Source organism: Struthio camelus, chromosome 20, assembly GCF_040807025.1.
Source record: "Struthio camelus isolate bStrCam1 chromosome 20, bStrCam1.hap1, whole genome shotgun sequence".
NCBI lineage: Eukaryota > Metazoa > Chordata > Aves > Struthioniformes > Struthionidae > Struthio > Struthio camelus.
The window spans coordinates 13,346,465-13,372,018 of NC_090961.1; the positions used below are offsets into that span (position 1 = coordinate 13,346,465).

General features: G+C 54.9%; 2 protein-coding genes across 2 annotated transcripts in view; both read left to right on the forward strand.

Moving 5' to 3' along the window:
- Positions 1 to 14,852: 14,852 nt before the first annotated feature.
- Positions 14,853 to 22,695, forward strand: AMBP (alpha-1-microglobulin/bikunin precursor). Its single transcript, XM_009668075.2, has 10 exons — positions 14,853 to 15,085; positions 16,326 to 16,468; positions 17,006 to 17,082; positions 17,767 to 17,880; positions 18,382 to 18,483; positions 19,135 to 19,172; positions 20,127 to 20,205; positions 20,326 to 20,493; positions 20,913 to 21,089; positions 22,533 to 22,695. Exons 1-10 carry the CDS (start codon positions 14,891 to 14,893, stop codon positions 22,562 to 22,564), a joined length of 1,125 nt encoding a protein of 374 aa, XP_009666370.2. The 5' UTR covers positions 14,853 to 14,890; the 3' UTR covers positions 22,565 to 22,695.
- Positions 22,696 to 24,336: 1,641 nt separating this feature from the next.
- The window catches only part of RABL6 (RAB, member RAS oncogene family like 6), a 56,868-nt gene continuing 55,650 nt past the window's right edge, over positions 24,337 to 25,554 (forward strand). Inside the window, exon 1 of the mRNA XM_009668074.2 lies at positions 24,337 to 24,942. Within this exon, the coding sequence (XP_009666369.2) occupies positions 24,813 to 24,942 (130 nt within the window). The 5' untranslated portion in view covers positions 24,337 to 24,812. The remainder of the gene's footprint in view (positions 24,943 to 25,554) is intronic.

Here is a 25,554-nt window from a genome sequence, read left to right on the forward strand (position 1 = left end):
CCGTTCCGACCTTAACCATTCTGTGTCTCTGTGATCTCAGCAGAGCCAGGTCTCTGCAAGTTGGGGGCAAGGGCTCGTGTTGCAGGAACAGTATGGTGGTTTGCCAGACCCTCGATTTTCTGAAAGCATCTTTATTTAGGCCTAAATCATTCAGTCACCCCAAGGTCCCAGCTGCACGAGGAAGGAGGAGCGACAATGCAGGATCAGGGCTCCTCAAATACCTGCACAGACTGGGCAGCCCAAGAAAGCAGGGCTGGGGATGCAGGAGGGTGCTGGTTTAGCACCCACCTCCTTGCATGTCCCTGAGAGCTGGGCAGACACAAGCACCGGGAGCAGGGCAGCCCCAGCCTCCTTTCCTGGTGCGAGGAGCAGGTCATCATCCCCCCAGCCACAGTACCCTGCTGGGGCGGCTGTCCCCAGCGGCTCTGCCCCATCGCTCGCATTTCACCCTGCTCACATTCAAAGCTACGGTGACAACTTTGAGCTTCCCCCTGCCCCCTTTTCCACTCATGACTCCCCCCCCACACATTCAAAGCCTCTGTCCTTTTAAGCTATTTTTTTTCCCTCCTATTCATTTCCCGGACGCCTCTGTCCTTTTCCCTTGACTAGCCCCTCTCACGGAGCAGCTGCTATGCTAATAAGCATGAGGCAGAAAAGGGAGAGAGCCTTTGCAGTGGCTGGGGAGGAGAGAAAGACCCCGAGCCCTCCAAATGCTAAATGAATCCAGGGCTGGAGCAGCATCCCTGAACAAAGAGGCCTGGCCTCCCCCCTCTCTTCTCCTTCTTCCCAATTCCACCACCTTTTCACATTCAAATCCATTAAACAGCGAGCAGAAAGACCCTGAGTATTCATAGCATTGCATTAAAGAGAAAGCCCCGTGGTCCCTCTCCACCTCAGGGCCAGGCGGAGGGAAGGACTCCCCAGCCTGCCACACTGCCTGGGCGTTGCGTCTGTGGCCGGGTTGATAAATGCCGCACCTCCCAGCCCCTCGACAGAGCGGAAAAGGAACAAAAGGCCCCCAGCTACCGCACAAGGAGATTATTTTCTTTTCACCTGTGTCACTAATTTCATTTTTCTTCCACTCCTGGGAGCTTTTTGCTCTTCCACTGAACTGGTGCTTCTTAAAGCGCTGGGTTTCTGCAAGCAGCACGGCAAGCTTTTGGGTGTCGTAGTCCCTAAGATGGAAAGGACTTGGGCCAGGAGAATTTGGGGGGGATGAGAGACAGTGGGGTCCAGCCAGCTGTGTAACAAGCTGGGGAGCCAGCCTCAGCACATGGGCCTGTTTGTGAGCACACCATTGACAGAGCCAGCGAAGTGTCACAGCAGTACAGGGACATCTGTGAAATCCACATCAGAGGGAAGGCAAAGGTCTGCCACCTCAAACCCAAAGGACAGGACAGAAAGTCTTGGAGAAGGTGAAAAGGCAGAGGGCCCAGCAGAGGGGCTCCAGCAGAGCTGGCACAACCAGCAGCAACCTCTGGCACAGCCTGTGGCACAGCTGATGGCCCACCAGTCATCTGAGTGAGGATTGGCTGCTTCAGCCTGACCGTGTGCCATATCTGCCGGCCCCATCTTGGGTTCCTCACGCACCCCAGCCAAGCAAATCCCAATAAAGTCCCATGCTTTATTGAGTCAGAGGCAGCAGGACCATAAAGGTGCCTTGTGCTGAAAATGGAGTTTCCTTATAACAAAGATAAATGCCCGAATTGCTGTTTTCCTACCTGTTTTGTCTATTCTACCTCAGAGTCAGAGCACCCTTCTGGTGCAAAGACGCCAGACCTTGTTCCTTGAGCAAAGGAAATGGGCCAGTGCTTGCCACGCCCCCCGCCTTGCTGCCAGCCCTTCTCTACAGGCTTGCAAACGCACAGAGAGAAGGAGAGCTGGTCCCTCCAAAACCCACTGGCCACCACAACCCAGCAGAATCGCTCGAATCCTCTTCTGATATCCTTTCCCTGGCTTGGCCTGCTGGCTGCTGCCCAGCGCTGACCCTGAGGACTGATTCCTGCTGGTTGAAAATGAGTTTCCAAGAGTGTTCCCAAGGCTGTCAGTCGAGACCTTGGGCTCTGATTTGACACCAGAGCTGCAGGTGTGGAGCAGCATGTGAAGCCCCAGGGGCTTGCCTGGCTGGAGTCATACCTCAGGGAGTCGGGGGAGCAGAAGTCAGCTTCTCACAGCTCCCGCAAGCTGTTGCCTGCTGCTTGAGGTGATCACGGAATCCAGGACAGCAAAGCTGCTCTTCTCCGTTGCTTTATGGAGCTGCTATGAAAGTGTAGCTGTGCTGATCCAACCGGGGTCACTTTCGGTGCTTGCTATGAGTGGGTGCTGCTGAAGCAGCCTTTTGTGCGTAAGGTTTTTGCCTAAAGGAGCCCAAGTGTCACCAAGGTTTCTTAGGACCTCCAGTGAGTGCTGTCTGCTGCATCAGTGGGGCCAAGATGGTACTGTATGGTCTGCAGCAAGGACGCAGTCTAACTGCTAACCGCTGCTTTCCTATTTCGGTAAGGAGGAGTCCTCCTTCCCTGCATGGCATGGCCCTGCTGTGTGCATGAGGTATGCAGCTGTGTGTGCTGCTCCTCTTGAAGTGTGCAAGATGTTGGAAGCTAAGGCCAACCCTTGGGGCTTTGTCAGCTTCAAGCTGCTGGATGGAGGCAGCCGGAAAAGCTCAGCCATGGGAAGGGTTGTTCAAGGACACTCTTTCCACAGTTCTGGATGGGGTTCCTGCTGTTCCTCACGCAGGCAGAGCTTGTTTCTGGCCCATATATGGGCCACAGCAAGGATCAGATGTGGCAATCCCACACTGCGCCAAGATAAGCATGTTTTGTTTTTCCTTTGCCTTCCAGGACAAAGATGGAGATGGACTTCCAGGAAGAATTTTATGCTCTTCTCTGAGACCAGAGCAGTTTCTGATTGAGTCACAGGGCTCCATCAGCTAGAGCTTTTAGTACCAAATATTGTTAGATTTGTTAAAATAATGACAGCATATGAAGATATAAGCTGATGGCCTCCAGCATGTCAAGGTGCTGAGGGCAGGAGGATTTCAGGAGACTTCTTGTAGCCTTTGTGGGTCAAGATCCTTCCAGCCTCAAAGGTATCCAGCCGCTGTTTCAGTGGTGCTGGTTGGACCATGGAGACTGTGATTGTCACGTGCAGTGCAGAGGATGCCACAGTAACTGGGACACAGGCTTGTGCAGCTTGGTCAGTGGGGTAGGATTCAGCTCTGACAGTGAAGTGTCCATGTGGAGGTGATGGCTAGGCTCCTTTGAAGGCTGTGGAGAAAGGACAGGGATTGAGGTGCTCACACATAAGCTCCTAGTGCTGTCTGAGATGTTCTCATGTGTCCTGCCTGGTCTCCATCTGCCACAGGCTCTGTCAGTCAGCATCCCATCTTCTAGCCTTGAGTGGATGTCTTGGGTGCCCTGGGGCATCGCAAATGGCAGAAGGTGGCTATATTTTGGCTCCTGAATCCTGCCCCATTTCAGTACAGTTAAGAGTCTGGAGAGCAATAAAGGCTGCCCTGACAGGCCACCTCCACATGCTTGGCCACATCCAACTCTCAGCTCCTGCAGACGTGTTCATGCAATCACCAGGGCTTCATCCTGCCCACTGGAGATGCTGCTCAGCTTAAGGGTATGCGAGGAACCTGAGATGAGGCCAGCATACATGGCACAGGCCCGCAAGAAATCTGAAGCAGGAGGTGGGGACAGGTAGGACATCCCCCAGCACCTTAACTGGCACTAGCCACTGTGTAGGACACGAGGCATGGGAACTCATACCCCTATCCACAGACACCTGCGGTGCAGGACCTCAAAGTTTTTTGTGTACAGTCCTGAGCTGTGTCCCTTCCTGGGAACCTGGGCTCCCCACAGCTCTTACCAGTGTGTGATCCTTGGTGTGCAGTTGGAGTCGCTGCTTCAGGGAAACGGGGCTGCTCTTTGCTGATCCACCTGGCCACTTCTCCCATCATTTTCTTCTGCAGCTTGAATTAGTCTCATAGTTACTCCTCTTTTTCTCGGCCCATCTATTCTACTGCCGTGTCCTTCACCTCCACTCCAGCAAACGTGACAGCCACTGCGCCATTACACATGGCATGTGCCCTGTTGGCTCTGCAAGAGTGGCTCTGGGCATCAACAAAGGAAGGCTGAAGCAGCACAGAGCTCAGGGCAGTCTACAAAACCCAGTCAAGTGCCAGAGCACATTAATGGACAAATCTTTTCTCCCACACCAGGCACGATAGCTCCGCTGCTTTTGCACCGGAGCAGTCATTGCTCCCTACTGCAGCGCACTGTTTTCTCAGCTGGGAAACCTCTTGTGTGATTCAGAGGCTTGCTGGGCTCAACCAGGGACTTGCTCCCCCAGAAGAAGAACAAAGTTCTAGGAGGAATGCCAGCAGGGACCCAGAGAGGTTTCCAAGAACAACCTCCTCCTGTTCTATGAAGAAGCACACAGAAACTAGCTCCAACCAGAGTCTCATCCTCAAATTCCCTGTTCACAGAGAAAGAGAAGTGTTTCCATCCCTACCATAGGGAACCTGTGTGTGCAAGCAGGAAGGGCCAATCCGGGATGCTAACAATGCAGAGGAGGCTTTGCTGCTCTTCCCTTGGGGAACCAGCCTTGCCAAGGCAAGAGGGGTGCCTTTGGGCAGAGAGCCCAGCACCAGTCCTACCACTTCCCATGACTGGGGGTGACTCCCTCCAACCCGCACAGGGCTGCTGCTCTGGTTCCTTGCCCGATATGTGACATTTGTTTGATCTGGTGTGGAAGCATACAAGAGGTGTGGAAAGCCTTAGCTGCTGCTAACAACACAGTCCTGCTCCTGGGTAACTCCCCTTGTATCCCCATGAGTTTGATCAATGATAGACAGTCAATGCCCCCTTAAGCCCCTCACATCTTCTCAGTGTGGCCCCAGATGTGCTCCACCATCTTGCTCTGCTTCAGCCTCTTCCTAGGGCCAGTCCCAGCAACAATATCCACCCTGCCTCAGAGCTGCCCATGGAGCAGCCCAAAGAACAGAGAGTGACAGGTCCTGCATCACTCACATGCTGGTGGCACAGGGTAGATGGGACCTGCAGGAGGAATGGGCACAGACTACTGAGGCCCATCTGCACCCCAAATTGCGTGGCTCTAGGGGGTGCTGAGAAGGGCAGTGAGCACCTACAATTTTTCTTGGGCTTCTCCAAGGCTGAAAGGACCTTGTTGATGAACAATGAGGCACCAGTGTCCCTGGTCTTGAAGCTATGTCTAGAAATGCCCAGCCCTTCTCCCTGAGGGCAACTGCAAGCCTAACCTCCAACCTTCAGGCTCCAACCTTCCTTTGAGCACTGAAACAGTGATGCTTGCTGTAAACTTGGACCCTGCATGCTGCCTTCATGAAAATCAGCCACACCTCTTGTATGCTGGGAGGAGGGCCAGGTTTGTCAAAGTCCTGGAGACTCCAGTTGCTCTGCAACACTTCCAGGATAGTTGAAGAGCTGCCACAGGCTTGCAGGTACCTCCTCATCCCTGTGAATGGTCAGGGCTGGGCTGGCTGATCCAAGAGAAGTTCAGCTCACAAATGCTTAGTGCCGCTTTCTCCCACCATCACCGCACCCTAAAGTGCAGCAGTGCAGCAGAACCTCCACACTGCCCTTCTTGGCCAGACCTACCTGCGATGGCAGGTGCAGCGATAGGCAGTGATGGACCTCTCTGCACTGGCTCTGGGGAGAAATGGCCCTGCTTAGCAATGCAGGAATGCAGGTCGTGCTGAATACAGCAGAGGCGGGTCTGATCTGGTGCCCCACTAAGCCCCCATTCTTTCGCAGCCGGTGCATCTTGTATTCAGGCTGCCTGCTCCTAAGCAGAGCGTCTTTAATCCTTCCCTTGTCTCCGCCATTCCCTTTCAGGCCTTTGGCCAATGGGAAGGGGATGAGCAGTTCTCTCCAGGAAGGAAATTAAAAGCGGGGAGGAGGGTAGGGAGGAGGAGAGTGCGGGGAGGGGGACTTGGAAGGGGAGACAATCCTGGAGTGGAGATGCCAGTCATCAGGGTCTCAATAGCCCCATTCACCCTGCCCAGCCACACAGAAAATCAGGGTCACCAGGATCCATGCCCTGCCTGGAGACAACTGTTGCTTTATTCTTTTTAATTGCTGGAAAACGCAGAAAAAGTTCACTTGTGTGTGTGGGGCTGGCTTTGGTGGAGGCTGTGTAAGGGGGGCACAGGCGGTGGAGGGGAGGGGATGGACTGGGTGAGGCCAACACACAGCGAGAAGGGACACAAAAAGCAACCGCACGTGAGGGTGGAGGCTGCGACCCAGCGCAGTGGAGGAGCCATCTGTATGGCTGGGGCTGCTGTGGCAGGACAGGGAGAGCAGCAGGGAGCCTCGGGGATGTGGCACTGCTCTGGGACGTGGTCCAGTGGCTTCACCCCTAGGCAGTGCCTGGGAGGGGCACCCAGGCTTGGGGGCATCGGATGAAGGGGGATGCAACCAGGGTCACCAACCAGGCAGAGGAAAGGCCTATGCTCCCCTCTGCAGTCAGACACACACAGGCAGATGGACAGATGTCTCAACATCTCCAGGTGTGGAGATAGCTGGGCTGATGCTTCTGGTCAGAGACACAGCAACTGGGCAGCTTGCCCCACATGCACCCACATAGAAGGACCCAAAGATATTTTATTACCATGACACAAAGATGCTGGCACACCTTCCAGACTGAGATGCAGCCTTGCCACCACCACCCACAGGGCTTAATCCCAGTAAGATCCTGCTCCAAGTGCGGCCCCAATCAGGTGGATGAAGACATACGCGTTCCCAGGCTCACACCCTAGAAGGTCTGAGAAGGACTCACAGCCGGGCTGCCCCTAGATGGAGCCCTAGATGCCCTTCCCTCTACATCCATGAGGCCAGCCCTAAGGATGTCCTGGAGGGGAATCTGTGCAACGTCCAGGCTGTAGGCCCTGGGGAACATCACCCATCCCAGCTATCCCTTCTGGAGGGCCCCTTGCACCACCATCTTCTCCATTTGCAGTCCCATGTACCCCAGTGCTGGCAGAGCACCAGTCTCCAGGCTCAAGCCATGCTACATGCCATTGATCAGGGCCTGGCCAGGTCTGCACCAGCAGGTACATAACTGCTGTGCCAGCCTGCTGGCTGGTCAATGACAGGAGGTACTGCACAGGACAGTGCTGGATCACTGAGGGAGCAGGACATGAGAGTCTGGGCCACAGATGGGGCCAGTCCCAGCTTGTCCCCATTAAGAGCAATCCAGGAGATATCTCTGCCTATACTCCCCTAGACCTTCCATGAGCCTATAGGTGATTTATGCCTGTGCCCAGATTCCAGATTTGGGATGCTCCTCCCTCTCCTGGTGCAGACGCTCCCCTGCTTCCTTTGCCCCACTTGACTCTGCCCTTTGTTGTATGCTCACCTCTCTTTCCCTATTAACAAGTGTCAGAGATGTGCTGGCCATGCTGTTTTTCCTGTCTGCTCTTATCCAGAAAGAGACCTCAGTGAAAGACATGCTTTATCTTTACTGCAAGGATATTTGGGGTAGAGAAGGCTTGATCATTTGGGACAGCTTGTCCTCATCCCATGATGTATTCGCAAGCACTCTGTGAACCATGGGACACAAGGCATGATTCCCCAAGGCTTCCCTCATACCATGGCCCATGCATTCTTGCAAGTCCTCACCTTATCAACCCTGCACCACTGTCCTGCCTCTTGGCCTGCACGGGGTTGGTAAGCCCAGTACAAAGAGAAGCAGGCAGCATCTGGCACACCGGCCAGCCTCCAAGGCCAGGAATATGCCTGTTGAGCATGGCCCACGTCCAGGTCTCCTGACCAGCCTCACATCTTCTCCTAGGACAAGTGATATGGGGTGTTCACATTTGCGTGAGGAGCTGATGATTTGCCCCAAAGACTCCCCTCTGCCATGGTCAGAAAGACGGTCCTCCAAAACATTGAGGTGGGAGAAGAGCCTTGGAGCTAAGGAGCATGCAGCAGGCAGGGAGGTGGAGGAGAGGCAGGTGTGTGGAGTGCAGCAATGAAAACCTGCTGTGAAGCACAAGCAGCCCAAACTGGCCTTGTGCAGAGGGGCTGCAGGATACACTGCATCCTGAAACCCAGCCCACACTCAGCATGTGTATACAGCCTCAGCTCCCTTCCTGGTAGATGTTATTTTAAAGCCATAACTGTAACTATTTTAAAACCATAACTTGACCAGATCTGATCAAATGCAAACAGAGATGCAGACTCAGACAGGAACATTGCCACATCTGAGAGACAAAAAAGCACATGGGAGACAAATAGGACCCTGGGCATTCAGAGTACTCAGAGAAGGATATAAAGCAAAAGTAAAGACCATGGACTTCCTGACACGGCCAGATAGCAGGCACAGGAGCGGGGGCACAACTTGCAAATGTTTGCAAATGATCCCCCTTCATGCAGACTTTCACTCGTACAGACTGAGCGAACACTTCATTAAGACGAGATGTAGAGATATGCTTTGTGGCTGCAGTAAATAAAGCTTCTTGGAACAGAGAGATTTAGAACCCACAAGAAGAGGGATTTTTCTGGGCTGAATCTTGACTGTTTGGAACCCGGCTGAAGAGGCACTGGGGGAAACTGCTCCATAAAAATTACAGTACCACAAGGTTTAGCAGTGATACAGAGAGGGCCAGGCATATTTCAGGAACCATTTCAGGGAACGGAACTATGTAGAAACGGGGCAAACTATCAACCTCCCTGCCACAGATCCTAAACATAGCCTGGAGGCTCTTAAATACTGCATTAGAGGCCTTAATAAAATGTGTGTCACAATTCAGAAAGAAAATGAAGTGATTTGAAAGCCCTCTTCCTGGCTCAGTAGGAGAGTTAAATGGAAGTATTATAGAAAATGCCAGTGTTTCAGAAACAGAAGACTTGCCTAGATAAGAACAGGAAAGCTCTCAAAACGTATCTGATCAACTGGAGGACTGTGTGCAGTTCTGGGCCCCCCAGTACAAGAGAGACATGGAGCTCCCGGAGAGAGTCCAGCAGAGGGCTACAAAGATGATGAGGGAACTGGAGCATCTCTCCTCTGAAGAAAGGCTGAGAGAGCTGGGCCCGTTTAGCCTGGGGAAGAGAAGACTGAGAGGCGATCTGATCAATGTATACAAGTATCTGAAGGGAGGGCGTCAAGAGGATGGGGCCAGACTCTTCTCCGTGGTGCCCAGCGACAGGACGAGAGGCAACGGGCACAAACTGAAACACAGGAAATTCCATCTGAACATGAGGAAAAACTTCTTTCCTGTGAGGGTGACAGAGCACTGGAAGAAGTTGCCCAAAGAGGTTGTGGGGTCTCCTTCGCTGGAGATATTCAAAAGCCGCCTGGACAGGGTCCTGGGCAACGCGTTGCAGGTGACCCTGCTTGAGCAGGGGAGTTGGACTAGATGATCCCCAGAGGTCCATTCCGACCTTAACCATTCTGTGACTCTGTGATTCTGTGATTCTGTGAACTGTAAGCAGGAGATTAAAAGGCTAAAAATGACTGTGCAGTGCAGCCTGAAAAGAATGCTATAGCTGGTTAAAGAACATTCCCTCAAACCATCAAATCAGAACGCTGACTAAGGGATGTGTGGTATGCCCAGGATGTAAAAGGGCCTTCAGGGATGATAAGGCTGCACAGAGAAGCTCAGTGTTTTTTCCTGTTGGTCTTTACTGCCAAAGGTGATGGCAGATTCCCAGGCCTGTCACAGTCACTGTAGCAGGTTGGTGAGAGGAGCCAGACCAGTTTGAAGTAAATACAGAGGAAGCTCCAGACTAATGGAATGGGCTGGCCTTCGGCATGTCCCCAGGACTGGATGGTGTTCACTCGCATCTTGGAGAAACTGAAATGTGAAGTTGCAGAGCTGCTGGCTACAGCATGGCCTATGGGCAGCAAAACTTTCAGCTATGGAGAAGGGACGCTGGCAGCTTAGGCCTGGAGTGTCTCACCGTTATATCCCTGATGAGACAGCAGAGCCTGTAACAAAGGGTAGGATTGCCGAGCCTGTCACTGAACATGATGCTGCGCTCCTGAAAAGGGGGATCCTATCTAAACAGAGATGACCCAGAGGACATAATCCATGTGGATTTTTCAGAAAGCCTCTGACAAGTTACCACATCAAAGATTACTAAAAAAAATAAGTTACTGTGGGAGCAGAAGAAAGGCTCTTTCGTGAACTGAAAGCTAGGTGAAGGACTAGAAGCAATATCCTGGTCACTCTTCAGGATGAAGGACCATCAGCAGTGGGGTCCTCCAGGGACCAGCGCTGGGACTGGTTTTATATTTGACATCTTTGTCCACCTTCGGGAGAAGGGAGTGAACAGGGAAATGTCCAAGTTCACAAACAATGCTGAGCTCTTCTGGATTGCCAGACACTGCTGATTGCAAGGAATCTCAGAGGACCTCACAAAACTGAGGGACAAATAGGTAGCACGTGAGCTTCAGCATAGAGAGATGAAGGTGAGGCTTCTAGGGAGAAGGAGTCTGAGAGGGGCATTGGCATGGAGCTCAGGACAGGTGGTGAAACTCAGGAGGAGAGCTTGGAGCCATCACTGACCCGATGATTTCAGAGAACTGTTTAATGGGCAGCAGCAGCCGAAAAAGCCATCAAAATGTGGTGTGATCAGGAAGGCTGCTAAGAACAAGATGAAAAGTGTTGTTTTGCAGTCATAGAAAACCTCGGAGAGCTCTCATCTTGAGTGCTGTGTGCTTGAGGTGTGGTTTCCACAGCGCAAGAATGAGATAGAGGAGTTGACCTTCTCTGGGCCTTCTCTGTAATAACTGAAGAAATGGAGCTCTGGCTGTGTAAGAAGACCCTGAAAAGGCAGGGACTCTCCAGTATGGAGAGGGGAAGGCCAAGGGCAGATATAACTGAGGCTTGCAAAATCTTGAAGATGGTGGACAAGCTGAACATGAAACTTTAATACTCTGGCAGTCCAAGGAGTAAGGAGTGCTAGAAGCAGATGGGCTTAAAACAAATTAAAAAATAAAACTTCTTACCTAGCCGGTTTTGAACTTCCAGAACTTGCTGCCATAGAGGGCGGAGGAGCCAGACAACATCAGCAGGTTCCAAAAGGGACTGGACACAGATTCACAATTCACAAGATTCACAAATGGACACTGAAGGGAGGATGTCTCCTCTAACTTTGGATGCTGGGGAGTGGAAGAGGATAGTGGCCAGGATCATGTAAATAAACAGCATCTCCTTATTCCACTGTTGGAGGCTGAATCCTGTCAGCATAGATCATTCCCTGACTCAGGAGACATGTCTTATGCTCTCCTACTGCAGAAAATAGCAAAAAGTTGAGTCCTGAGGTTTTGATAGGATGAAGTGCAAAGTGCTGGAAGCGGTTGATGTAATATTAGACATCACATTTCAGAGGTAGAAAGGTGATGTCCTTCCAGCCATCTCTGAGCAATCAGATCTGGCCTTTACCTCTGCAGTGGTCTGTCTGATGTGCCATGTGCCTATGCAGCTGGCTGGGGCCCCACTTTAGGTGCCTGGCACTATCCCAGGGCTCCCAGCACACTTCATGGCCGCTCTTTGGAGACAGGGCAATGACAACTGGGTACGCCATGCCTCCTACTCTTCATGCGGGGCCACAGGACAGGCGCCAGCTAGCACTGCCCAGCCTTGTGGTTCCCCATCACACCGCCCTGTCTCTAGGCTTGCTTAGCCTGGAAAAGTGCTTAGCCCTCAGATCCTTGGTTGTGCTCATAGTTACAGACTGGGAAGACCTCTGTGACAAAACTCACAGAAAACAGCACATACACCATTGCAGCCAAAGAAGGATGCCCACTTAGGCTTGCTCTCCAGACAGGTGCGTGCTCCTGGCAAAGGCTTTGGGACACCCTAGCATTTTCCATGCAGGACCAAGCGGGCACTTGACACACGGTGAAGGTCATGACCCAAGTGGTATTTTCTAAGATAAGACAGCAACAGATGAGTAGGGAGAAGAGTATTTCCACAGGATGGGCTGTAGGGCTGGTAGGACAGAGGTGCCTAGCTATAACTTCTTGCTCACAGCCAGGTCACCTGAGGTTTGCAGTTCCCCTGATTCTGGTGCAGGTTCTGGTGCTGACTGTGGTATAAAAGAGAGGCTGGGGTTGTCAGGCCCTTTCAGAGCTGGTGGGGAGGTGAGGGATTGGTCTGTGGGAATTTTATGGAGATTTCTCCTTACATTTGCTTTCTGTCCAAACAGTTCTGAAACTAATGTTTTCTAAACCTCCTGCAAACTAGAAGGTTATGTGCATGCCACAGTTCCTCCAGGATCTCTGCTGTCTCTATTTCCTTGCCAGTCAGGCTGTGAAATCAGCAGGAATGTTGTTCCATGAGCAGCAAGAGCCAGCTCCCCCAGCCTGCAACTTCCCCAGCCTGCCACTTCACCAGGAGGCCATGAGGGACACAGCTGCAGTGGATGTCATGAATCAAGAGACCCCAGCTTGACCAGCAGGACCCACAGTGAGGATCTGCACTAGGAGTAGAAAGCCAAGTCATTCCTTACCTTGAGCTGCCATCTAGCGTCGATGAGGAAGGAACAGGGATGGCGATAGGAAGAGCTACCTGGCACTCTGGCCAGCCCCGGGAACTCTGTGGGACTGGGATAGCTCTTGCCCAACCTTCCCATCCGATGTTCGAGCAGAATCCTGGATGCAAACACAAGCATCGCCCAGCTTGTCCAGGCCTCTTCAAAATCCCTTTGCTGTCATCTCAGCTGGAGCTTGGTTGAGATGATTCGTGAGCAGGAACTGACTTGGTGAGGATGCCTGTCTCCAGAAAGCTGGGAGTCCCCAAAACCAGCTGTCATACTGGTTTCCTGTACAGCTGTCTCCTGTTTCCTTGAGAACAGGAGACAAATTGATGAGCTGTATGGCCAGCTAACAGCACCGTCAGGGACACTGCTAAGGCTCTTACCTAAGGTAGCTGTTCAGATTAATCCCCTACATCCCGTTAACAACAATGCCCATCTGCCAGCTCATCAGGCCTGGCCCAGGCTTCCCATAGCTCCCAGCTCCTAGGGTAGTGGCTGATTTTTGGGACAGTAACCCAACCCTGTCACCCTCAACCCAGTACCTACATGCCCATGGGGGTGGCTGGTAGGGACCACCAGCCAGGCCATGGAGGGCAGCATCAAGGGGACACACAGGGACTGCTGGGTCTGCCCAGCACCCAGGGAAGCACCCCAGCACACCCAGGACTGCTTCTAGACTTAAATGGGCCTCTTGAGGCAGAGCGAAGCACAGGGCAGTTTAATAAGGTGGATTTCACTAAAGCCAAGTTATCCCCTTACTGTCTGCTCTGCCCCCGTGCTCAAAGACCCCCCCCCCCCCCGGAGGTCACCCTAGATGTGCCACGATGCTGCCTGGGGATGACAACAGGGGCTGGAGTTGTGGTCACTGCCAGGACCATTGCCTGTTGGGGCAGGCCATGGAGGTCATGCAGCACCCAGGTCCCTAGGCAAAGTGCCCGTAGATAGCTCCTGATGGAGACAGCAGAAGGTAGGAGGGGTGAAAGTCCAGCAGGCTCCTGCAAATGTGCCTCTGGTTCTGGCCTTTCTCTGTAAATATTGAGTTATGGACTGACTTGAAGAGAGGCTTTTGCCCTTTGCTCTGTTTGCCATTTCCCTCAGGCTGTTTGGTTTCAGTTAATCATCCTGAGAAGGCAAACACTGGTGAGGAGGGATGACCGGCCCCTCCAGTGTCTGCCAGGCCCTAGGGACACTTAGCCGTAGGATGGCACTCAGCCTACTCCTGGGCATTGGCGGTCAGCAGGAGAAGGCTTGGGACCCCACATGAAGGATTTAGAGAAGGGCATCCCCTCTCCTAGGAGGAAACCAGGCAACTCAGGCTTTTGATACCTCCAGAGACTGGTCAGGATTAGGCAGAATCTGGGATGAGCACAGGGGGCCCCGAAGTTCTTTTCCTCTCTGCAGGGTCAGGCTGGTCCCTAAGCTGAGGGATGTCCACACATATGGGTGAGCTCCAAGGCTTGGGAGCTCATTTCGGCTTAACTCATTTGCTCAGGCTCAGAGGAACCATGTCTTGCCCCTCATTTAAAGCACGTTCATGCTCAGAGCTGGCTAGACTTGACCTGAGCAGCAGGGGACATGCAGGGTAACCATGTTAGTTAGTGGGGTTTCCTTCATGGCTGTGACACCTGTCCGTTTGGTCTGCTCCTGGCAGCCATGAGCAGGCCTGGGGAGTCTGGCCAGGAGGAAAGATTCAGATATAGTGTGCAAAGGGCAGATCCTGCCAGCCTCTGAGCATCCTCTAAGCATCAGTGGGCAGGGAAGGTGTCCCGAGTAAGCACTTAGCATCTTGCAGGAAGGGTTGCATGCAAGTTCACCTCCTATCTCAGGCAATAGGAGAAAAATACACTGAGGTTTTGCCTCTGGGTCCTCTCAGGGAGTAATTCAGACCGCAAATATAAGACAGAGAGCCCACTGTCCTGGGAAGGAGCAAGGCCTGAGGCAGTGGATCGGGGCTAAGGGCACCAGCAGGAATCTTTATAGCATCCCAGGGCAAGGATATGAATCCTAAGCTATAATAAAGGAGGCTGGCAGGTCCAGACCCCATGCCTGGGCCAAGACGAGGTATAGGAATAGGCAAAGGTGAGAAGCTCAGCGGGGCCATGGGAGAGTGAGGTATGTAGGATACCCTCGAGGGACTCAGGTCAATGCAGAAGGAGGATGCTTGCCTTCCCTCCTTTGCCCCACGCCAGCTCTCGATAAGGCTCAGCATAGCCATACCTTGCAAATCCCAGCCACCACTGAGGGCCAGGCTACACTGTGCCCCGGGGCCTGCGTGGCCAGGCTGTGCAGGGCCATGAACAACCCCCACACCTCCCTGATAGGCCACAGCGCTCCCCTCCCCACTGGCTGCCGGTCTGAAGGTCATGCTCCTGCGCAGCGGGGACAGCACAGAGTCCGGGATCCTGGCTGGTGCTTGGGGGCTGAGGGGCACTCTGAAGCTGCCAGACATGATGTTTTGGAGTCTCCTTTCCCTCCTTCTCTTTGCTGCAGCCAGCGGGACCCCTATTGGGGACCAGGAGGAGCATATCCAAGTGCAGGAGAACTTTGATGCTGAGCGGGTAACAGCGGCCTGCGGCCTTTAGTCTGGGGGCAGAGGGGATGGGGGAAGGCTTTATTTTGTTTTCCTCTAAATAGGAGGAAAATATTTCCCATGCCTATTTCAGGTTCTGCGGGACGGGTCTTGGCAGTGCGGACCTCCCTGGGGTGCCAATCGGGATGAAGAGCCAGCTTGTCAGCATGGGGCCCTCGTGGTGGCCAGGCATTGCAGTGTGGCTTGGCCCTGGCAAATACCTTACCAGGGCAGCTGGAGCCCAGGTGGCTGAGGCAGATGAATGCCATGAAATACCTGTTGATCTGCCCAGTCTAAGACGTGTAGGGCCTACTGACAGCCCCAGCAGGCAGGATTCGTGAGGGATGCATACTGGCTGGGATGGGACCTGGGAGATCACCCACAGGTGATCACCTCCATCTCCTGCCATGGAGCTCCACACCTCCCCACACATGCGCATGGATCTGGGCTCTCCATCACGGGTACATGGGATGAGTGTGAGATGCTACCTAAAGTTTCAAACTCTGCCTGGTGGTTAGAACACTTCCCTGGGACGTGGGACCCCCGACTTAGCTCCCTCCCCTGCTGCCTGGGACTGCCTGAACCTTCATGCAAGAAGCTGCGGTGCCAGCCTGGGTGGGGGGATCGGCCCCAGGGAAAGCAGGTGAGAAGGGGCCAACATCTCACTCAGCAGTGAGCACGCAACATGGATGGGGCTCCATTTCTGGCCTTCACTTCCCTGGTTGCTTGGTGTGAAACACATAGGCATCCAGCTCTGCATTTTGGATCAACTCCCTCAATCTCCACACACTTCGCACTTCATGTGTTGACTTTGTCGATCACCCATCTCCTTTCCCCTGAGTGGAGAGAGATCAACACCTTACTCCAGCCCTCAGTACCGCTCCAGGGTCAGGCACCCACACACTGCCCTGAGTCTCATCCTCAGGAAGCATAGTTTTATTGTAAAGCCTGAAAGGCAGCTTGCCAGCAGCTCTCAAGTCTTGCCAGCGATCCAAGGCTGAGAGCGTGGGGAAGCTGTGGGAGGTTAGTGACCAGGGATTTGGAAAATCCTGCTTGGTGCCTAGCAGCTTCCTAAATCCTGCAGCAGCTCTGGCCCCCAGGACCCTGCTTCATCACCCCATTGATTGACTGTTTTGCTGCAAGTGTTTTGGTTCTCAAGAAAACCATGAGATGCTCCAGCCTTGGTGGAGAGTGGTCACAGCAGAGACACCTCTTTCTTTTACCCACAGATGTATGGGAAGTGGTACGACATTGCCATTGCCACAACCTGCAAATGGATGAAAAACTACAAGGAAAAATTCAACATGGGCACACTCGTGCTGGGCCCTGGCCTGAGTGATGATCAGATCAGCACCACCAGCACCAGGCTCCGGTATGCAGTGCTGTGGGTGCGGGCAGTTGCTGTGGGTGCTCAATACACCCCCCAAAGCTTTCCTATCCAGAGGTGCTGGGTCCCCCAGGGGCTGGGACCAGGCATGGAGAAATACTTGCTCTGGCTGGAGTCTGAGCACTGAGGTGGGCCTGGATTGAGCTCAAAATACCCAATGCCCAATCCCAGCCCAAGAGGGTTACTAACTTCTTCCTGACAGACTCAGTGCCATCAGCTCTGCTCCTGGTGGTCAGGGAAGTTCAGAGACTCCCCTCCATCCTTTGTTTTTTGTTTCCATCAATGCCCAGTCTGAAGGAGGCATTTCCTGTCCTCCCTGTCCCATTAGGCCATTTCCCTCCATCTTTCACAGATGCCCAGGGCTCCAGTCCAGAAGCGGGAGGCCGCAATGCATGTGTGGCCAGCAGGGATTTCAGGGATCCTGTGCCATGGCCAGTCTTAGTGCTCCAGGAGGGATTTTTCATGCAGTAAATGGGAAAAGATATCACTCCAAGCAGCTGATTGCTTTCTCCCTCCCTCTAGGCAAGACGACTGCACCCATGTTTCAGGAGAATACCAGAAAACCAGCACCCCTGGCAGATATACCTACTATAACCCCAGTAAGTTGGACTGGCTGCTGATTTGCTTGGCCTGAAAGCTGCTGCACAGTTGAGCCATACAAGCCACCACTAGGCCTTGAAGTACACGGTCGGTGGCTGGGGAAGGGGTCAATGGGAGCAGGGCTCCCAAGGAAGGGGAAGCCACTCCACAGTTTGGGTTGTTTCCAGGCAAAGCAGGGAGTAAGGTCCTGGGGGCTGTTTCAGAGCTGCCTCTGCATGGGCACAAGACTATGGAATACGCTAGCAGATCCCTTCCACCTCCAAGGTCCCAAAGCCAGGGCAGGCTCCCACTAGCTGTGTTTCAGGAGTGTTGATAGCATCTCAGTTTTCTGCAAACCTTTGTTTTTGAATCCTCTCAAATAAAAGAGGTCAGCGGGCCCAAAGGCAGACATGGGAATTGCATAGGGGTCAGTAGCTGTCTCCCAACAATCAGATCGTTTCTTGAATAAGGTGTCCAATTTCAGCCCCCAGCTCTGGGCTGTCTTATCCTCCCTTTTTTCTCCTCCTGTCTGAGGTTTGAGATGCTCTGTATCAGGCCCTGGGGGTGGCATGGGCCGTGTGGCTGGCACAATCCCCAGCCTAGTGTCACTGTGTCTCAGATGGACCCCTTCCACCTCCATGCTCCACTGTCACTCACACTGACAGGGCAGGAATGATGTCCCATGCATCTCTTGTCTTACTCAGAATGGGATGTGTCTATCAAGTCCTACGTGCTTCGCACCAATTACGAAGAATATGCTGTCATTCTGATGAAGAAGAAGAGTAGTTTTGGTCCAACCACGACACTGAAACTGTATGGTATGTCTGGCTATGACACTTTCTGGGCAAGCACGCTTTTAGGTGGGCCAAAATACCTCAGTAACATTGTCCTTAACTTGGCTTTGAGGAATCTGACCATAGCTTTGAAAGTGGTGCCTTGGATCCAGCTTTCAGTGCCAGGATCTTTGGCACTGAAAAGGATGAATTTTATGGCTCATCTTAGAGCCATGTCACACTATGAATGTCCAAACCAGGCTGTCATTTGGGATGAATGTGGCAAAACCTGCTTGGAAGAAACCTAGATCTAGAAGTGGCAGGAGATGCTGTCTTCCATAACCGAGAGACATTAAACACACTTTATCAAAGTTCTTAGCCAAGGTTGGTAGGAGAGTTTGGATAGGACTGTGAGGCTTACACCATGTCTGCCTGCAGCTGTCTGAGCTCTGAGGGTCGATAGGTGGTTGGGGGGCTCCACATTGACCCTCTCACATGCCAGCCACTAACTGCCTGCTGACAGCCTGTTCCCTTTCCCTTGCCCAGGGAGGAGCCCAGAGCTGAGGGAGGACCTCATTGAAGCTTTCCAGCAGCTGGCTATGGAGATGGGCATCCCTGAGGACTCCATCTTCATCCTAGCTAACAAAGGTAAGCCATTGCTCCCCTCTGCGAGGGCACAGGGCTTCTCCCATTGCCTGTCCCCCTGGCATTTTGTTTTGTTGTGGCTGCTGTTTACAACATGCCAATTGCAGTGCACAGGGCTCGGGGAAAGAGGAGATGTTCAGGATGGAGGAAGGAGAGAGGAGGACTTTGAAGGGGTGGGGAGGAGGAGACAAGGTCACAGATCAGTCAGGCTTCTACCAGCTTCCAGTTTCTGCTGTACTCGGGGCAGCTGCTGGGAACCTTGCTGGGCCATAGGGTCAATCCCCCCACAACAACCGTGATAGGACAAGGCCACAGGAAGCCAGCGCTGACACACTGGAACACTTGCAACTGCTCCCCTTGGCTGGGCACTTCCAGGACGTGAAGAGCTGCTTCATTAGTCCAGCGGCCCAGAAAATGGTAGCATGGTGCAGGTGGGTGTGGGGATTTTAGGGTGAAGCTCCTGAGAGCAGGAAGAAGTTGGAGTGCCCCAAGGAGGTGGAAAGCAGCAGGAAGGGAAGAGTGCCAGGGGAAGCTGGGAGGGTATCTCTTTTCAGGGGACTTGTGTTTGCTAGGTACAAGGCCAGAGTGAGATGACTTTGTTGAGAAACTGCCCTTTTCAAGCTGCTGATTTTCTTTCTTATCATCTGGGCCTAGGTGAATGCATCCCCCAGGAGGCTGCAACTGCACCCGAGGTGAGTGGTCCAACTGGGATCTCCAGAAAAGGATCAAGGCTGGGGACATCCCCTCCAGGCCAAACCCACTGGAGACCAGGTGTCCTGGGACCAGGTTTTGTGTACCAGGCACACTCTTCAGGCAGTGTCTCCACAGAGCGCCCTGGGAGGTGCTCTTTCACTTCTGCTGGTGGGCTATTGTCTGCAAGGAGGGGAGGAGGGGGACAGGAAGGAGCAGGCTGAAGTGGCAAGGGCCCTGGGGCAGTCAGGTGGGCACGAGGGTTCATAAGCAATGTCCTTTTCCTACTCTGATTTTTGTCTAGTGTTTCACAGGGTAAAAGGAGCATCTGGAGCCTGGTATCTCCTTAGTCCTTGCCTGCCTTTGAGTGCTGCAACAGTGTGGGGAGTACCTCCAGGGTGGGGAAGGCAGCTCAGGGATCAGCCCACATCAACCTTATGCTGGCAAGGATCTGGCTGACAGAGGGCCCCTGAGGGCCAGCTGGCCTTCTGATGAGAGGCTGGCACCCAGGGAGCTGGGCAGAGACCCCCATGCTGGGCTCTCACATAGGCTCGAGCTGGGCATTGCTCTAAGGGATGAGGAGGGTTGAGGTCCACATCCTGCCACCTGCCCCATGCGAGGCTCTGCATGCTTCGATACCCGCCACTGATCCCTTGGCTACAATCACACAACATGTAATTATCTCGCAGGGTTAAGTTTAGGATTTTGAAGAGGGGATAAAAGACAGAGAAAGAGCCCAATTGGCTTGAGAGCAAATGAAAATATTCTGGAGGATAAACTATCCTGCATCAGTGAGAGCCAGCAACAGAGACATGTTCCCAGGCCAGCTCAGGGCATGACCATAGCACTGTGATTGTCTTTATCTGAAATGCATGGATCCAGTCCCCATTTGGGATGAGCACAGGGCTGCTAGGTATGGAGGGAACCCAATGATCTGCACTTCCTTCCCTGTGCAGAGGGCCCGGAGAGCAGTCCTGCCTCCCGAGGAGGGCTCAGCCGCTGGTCCCCTGCCCCCTTACGTTGGCAATAAGGAAGGTATGTTGTGGGGGAAGGTGGGCTGCATTAGCCCTCAACAGCAGGCATCCCCCTGCCCCATGCCATCGCTCAGTAGCTGCATTGTTTCCCTGCAACAACTCATGTCCTGCTCATCCACAGATTCCTGCAGGCTGAATAGAGACTCTGGGCCCTGCAGTGGGATGCTCACCCGCTTCTTCTACAATTCATCCTCCATGGCCTGTGAAACCTTCCTCTATGGCGGCTGCCTGGGCAATGGCAACAACTTCTACTCAGAGAAGGAGTGCCTGCAGGCCTGCAGGACAGAGGGTGAGCGGGATAGTCTGGCAGCACGCTCCCTGGCCAGCCGCAAGAGCTCAGGGCTTGGGGCTCGGGGGAGCAAAGCCAGCCTAGAGGGAGATGGGGAAGGAGAGTGTGGAGGATAGAATCACAGAATCACAGAATGGTTGAGGTTGGAAGGGACCTCTGGAGATCATCTAGTCCAACCTCCCTGCTCAAGCAAGGTCAAAGCGTCCCACCAGGGACATCCTGGTGGGCTGAGGGCATCATGGAGAGAAGGTGCAGGAAGTGCCTTTGCAGAGGCAGCAGAGGGAATTGGGGGCATCTGAGAATGGTCTTGCCCAACATCTGTGTGGGAGGTACTGGTGTGCACCTGGGGTCAGCACAGCACCCTGGGCCTGAGCCCCTGGGACCTGGCCTGCCCTCAGAGCTGCCCTGTGTCCCTGCAGCTGCCTGCAGGCTGCCCATCGTCCAGGGTCCCTGCCAGAAGCTGGTGATACGCTGGGCATTCGACGCAGCCCAGGGCAAGTGCATCACTTTTAACTACGGAGGCTGCAAGGGCAACGGGAACCAGTTCTACTCGGAGAAGGAGTGCAAGGAGTACTGTGGAGCTCCCCCGCTGGGAGGTATGGGCCAACCTGCCCACACGGCACCATCTCTCCCTTCCATACCACCGCTGTCATGCTTGCAGGAAACCAGGGCAGCAGCCGGGGGGACCTGCTTGCAGCACCTCTGGTCATGCTCTCCTCTGGGTCTGGGTGTGCTGGGTCTGCCTGGGTGTGGGACAGATCAATCCAGGGTCTGGGATGGGTCCATTCTGGGTCTGGGACAGGTCCTGGGTCTGGGATGGGTCTATCCTGGGCCTGGGATGCATCTGGAACAGGTCTATCCTGAATACAGAATGGGTTTGTCCTGAGTCTGGAATGGATCTGGGATGGATCTGTCCTGGGTCTAGGATTGGTCTGTCCTCAGTCCAGGATGGGTATGGGATGGGTTTGTACTGCATCTGGGATGAGTCCATCCCGGGTCTGAGACTCTGATGGACTGAGGAATACAATCATTTTTCTGCAGACAGTATCAAGTAGGGGGATTATAGAGGCTGCAGAGTTGCTGAGACCAGGTTTGGACTTCAAAATATCTTGATGAAAGGGTTCTGAGCAGGCTTCAGTGCAGCAGGGAGCACTGAAGCAACAGCCTCTTTGCAGGGGATACCCAGCATAGCACAGGGAGAGAAGAGCAGCTGAAAGATTTGGCAGGGTTGGAGAACCTCACAACAAATGAGCACCAAACTGGGGTCTCAGTTTGGGGTTTACCCTCCATGCGATGCTCGCTGGACCCTTCTGCTCTAGTTGGTACAGGGACTTCCATGTCAGAGCCTTCTGAGAAGTGGTAGAGTGAAGTGCTGGGGAGCAAGGCCAGGGCAGACATGGAGTCTCCATCACTGGGGGATTTCCAGAACGGGAATCTATCAGGACGGTTGCTCCTGCTGGGGGATGTTAATGCATCCCCTTGCCCCACCAAGCCCAGCCCAGCCCATGCACCCAGTGGCTGCCCTGCCTCAGTGTCAGCATACATGGCCCCTTCGCACCTCAAACCCATCCGCCTGTGTCCACCTGAGGAGACACAGTCCTCCAGAGCCCATGGTAACAGACACTGTTCGGTGCTCAGGACAGATGGAGGAGCAGTCAAATTTTCCTGAGTGTAGCAGCGGAAATCTTAGTGCAGAGAGGGGTGACCACAGGGATGTCTGATCATGGCCAACCCCAGCTGAACCTGCTCCCAGTATGCCAAGTATCCTGGAGCTCGGAAGGCTGCAGCACACCTCTGAGCTGAGCTCCCATGTGGGGCTGCTCCCCTCTGTGTCAGGCACTGCCTCAGGGCCACTGTGCCCCACTGCAGGGGCTGCATGAGCATCGATGGGGGCCAGGAGCCCAACACCCTCAAGTGCAAGGGGGTGCATGGAAGGTCCCTACTGCTTCCCAACCATCCCTGATGGCAGGGACAAAGTGAGCAGCACACCATGGGGTCCACAGGTCTGGCTGTCACACCATGCACTTCTCTTCTTGCAGAGGAAGAGGAGTTTCTGCATTTGTCGAACTGATGCGGGGCAGAGGACGAGCTGCCTGCACCCAGCGCAGGAGCCCTGGCCACGCAGGAAGGCGCTGGGAGCAGCCCTGGTGCGTCGCCTGCACAGCCACGGCCCTGGCCAAGCAGTAAATGTCTCTAACGTGACTAATGAGCCCAGCGTGTCCATCCGGAACCTGCAGAGGTGCAGGGAGGGGTGGGGGTGGGAGTTCCAGGAGGGTCTAGGTGATGCTGTTGAATCCTCATTGACTTCCCCTACTGGGTACCCCCATCCTGTCAGGGCTGCTGGCTGACCCGCACTGAGCCTCTGCCTCCTGCCCCTTTCTCGGTGCTGGGGTAGCCAACGTGTGCCGGAGGGGGCTCAGGGCTTCCTGCTGGATGGGCTTCAGCCCCCCCGTCTCCCAGGGGCTGATGACAGGCAGCTGGGAAGGGGGCAGCGGGCACCTCCCTACAGGCAAATAGTTCATATGGCAGCACAGCAGCAGCAGCAGGAAGGGCCCAGCGGGACTGCAAGCCCCCCGCAGCTGGCACTGTTTCTCCCTCAGTCTCACTCCTGCCAGCAGGATGCTGGCGAGCATCCCGGAGGACAGATGCAGGGAGCATGCCGCCAGCCAGGAGCACAGCAAGGGAACTAGCTGGAGCCAGGCTATCCTGCTCCTCCCCAGGGCGCCCTGCTCCATGCTGCCCCAGGTCCTGGGCAGGTTATGATCTCATGGGAACTGCAGGCGGTACCCAAGGTGCCCCTTTGCCCAGGGGATCCTTGCAAGCCCAGGGCAGTGCCAGCACTCGCTGCCAGCCTCCTCGCTCGGGGTGCTGATCTTAGTGATGTTCAGTCCCAGGTCAGCATTGGGCGAAGTCCCCAAGCCATGTCATCGGGACATCGGTACCTCTGCCCTACACCCAGGGCCCTGGGTCCTTATTGGGGGCTGCACCCTCGAGACCAGGTCCCAAGGACCCGGGGCACGCACATAGGGAAGCTCCGGGCCCTAGGGTGCTCACAAAGTCGAGCGCCCCGGTGGGGGCTGCTGTCCCCTTTTACCCTCCGATCCTGCCGTGTCCCCCCACATCACGGCCCCCTCCAGTACCCCCCAGGCCATGACGAGGCATCTCCCCTGCCCCATCCTGGGCCCTGCAGGAGGGTGGGGACGGGGAGCGGGGCGGGAGGTCAGCAGGGGGTTGGGGGGGCCACAGTAAGGGATCACAGGGAGATGATGGGAATCGCAGGGGGTCATGGGTTTTATGGGCAGTTATGGGGGTGTCATCGGGGGTCCTGGAGGGGGTCATAGGAGAGCATTAAGGGGAGTTAGGGGGTGCCATGGGGGGCCCTGAGGGGGGCACAAGAGGGGGTTATGGGGGGGTTATGGGAGGTCACAGGGGGGCCCTGGGGGGTCACAGGGGCTATGAGGGGTTACAGGGGGTCATGGGGATCACAGGGTCACAGGAGGGCTTATAGTGGCTATGGGGAGCCAGGGCGGGATCCTTCGGGGTCACAGAGGGGATTATAGGGAGTCACTGGGGGCTACGGGGGGTCACTGGAGGCCGTTGGGGGATCACGGCAGATCCGGCCGGTCGCAGGGGCCCTGAGGGATCCGCGGGGGGGGGGGGGGCCCTCGGAGGAGCCCCACAGCCGATGTGCGGTTCAGCCCGCAGGGTCCGGGGCCGCCCCGACGGCGGCGAGCACCGGCACCCCCGCGGCCGCCCGGCGGGCAGCGCCCCCGGCCGGGCGCGCTCCGCCTCCCCGGCTCTGCTGGCCCGCGCGGGCCTCCGTAGCCGGCGCTACCGCCTCCCGGCCCCTCCGCGGCGAAGCGGAAGAGGCAAGATGGCGGTGGCGGCGGGAGCCCCGCGCCGCCTCCTCTCTCGGCGCCCGGCCCCGAGCGGCGGGGCCCGGCGGGGCTGAGCCGCCGCACCGGCCCTACCGCCACTCGCAGGAGCTTCTCCCCGCCACCCTGCGCCGCCCCAGCCGCGGGCCATGCCCGGCTAGCGCCCCTTCCCCCAGGCACGCGGCGGGGCCCCAGCTGAGCCCCCTTCCCCGCCGCGTCGCCCCGCCGGCGGCTCGAGCCCGCAGACCTGCGCCCTGCCGCGCCCCGGACGCCCCTCATGGCCCCGCCGGCCCTGCCCCAGCCCTGACTTGCCCGTGGCCCTGCCAAGCCGTGACCTTTCCTATGCCCCCCCCGGCGCCGTCTTGCCCCTGAGCCCCGGAGCCGCGGCCCGTTCCCTGGAGGTGTCTGAAACGCCGGTGGTGGCGAAGGTGGGGGACCAGGAAGATGTTCTCGGCCCTGAAGAAGCTCGTGGGCTCGGACCAGACTCCGGTCAGAGACAAGAATATCCCTGCAGGGCTGCAGTCCATGAACCAGGCTCTGCAGAGGAGGTTTGCCAAGGGAGTCCAGTATAACAGTGAGTCGGAGCCCAGCTCCTGGGGAGTCACTGGCGGGGGACAGAACAAGCCCCGGGTGGGAAGCAAACCTCAGCGGTGGGTCCCAGCCGGTGCCCGGGGGGGCCTGTTTCCGGGGGCCCCTGTGGAATTGTAAAATGCATATGCTGTTTGTCTTGCGGGGTGGTGCTTTTGCCAGTAGTTGAAAGCCAAGTATGCAATTAAGTGTTAGAGCATGCAGAAACGTGGGCAGAGTAAGGGATGGTGAACTTTAAGTTTTTGTGCCAGACTTAGGAACCTGTGGTGCAGCAGTGTCCCCAGTCAGCAGGAGATGTCCTGAATGCCTGCATGCCTTCCGCTGACTGTGATACAAGAGAGAATTTCTTGTAAATCAGTTTTAGCCAGTTGAAGCATCAGGAGCATTATTCCCCCAAGTGTGTGGGTGACCTTCTCTACAGCTCTGGATAAGGCTATTTACAATTAAGCTCTAATGGTTATATGGTCAGGGACTTTTGAAAAACTCTGCCTTGTTAGGCTTTAATAAAAGGTGAGTGATGGGCCCCTTTAACTACCTTGATACATAATTTCATTATGATTATCTCTTTCTGTAACTTATACATTTGCTCTTTTTTCAT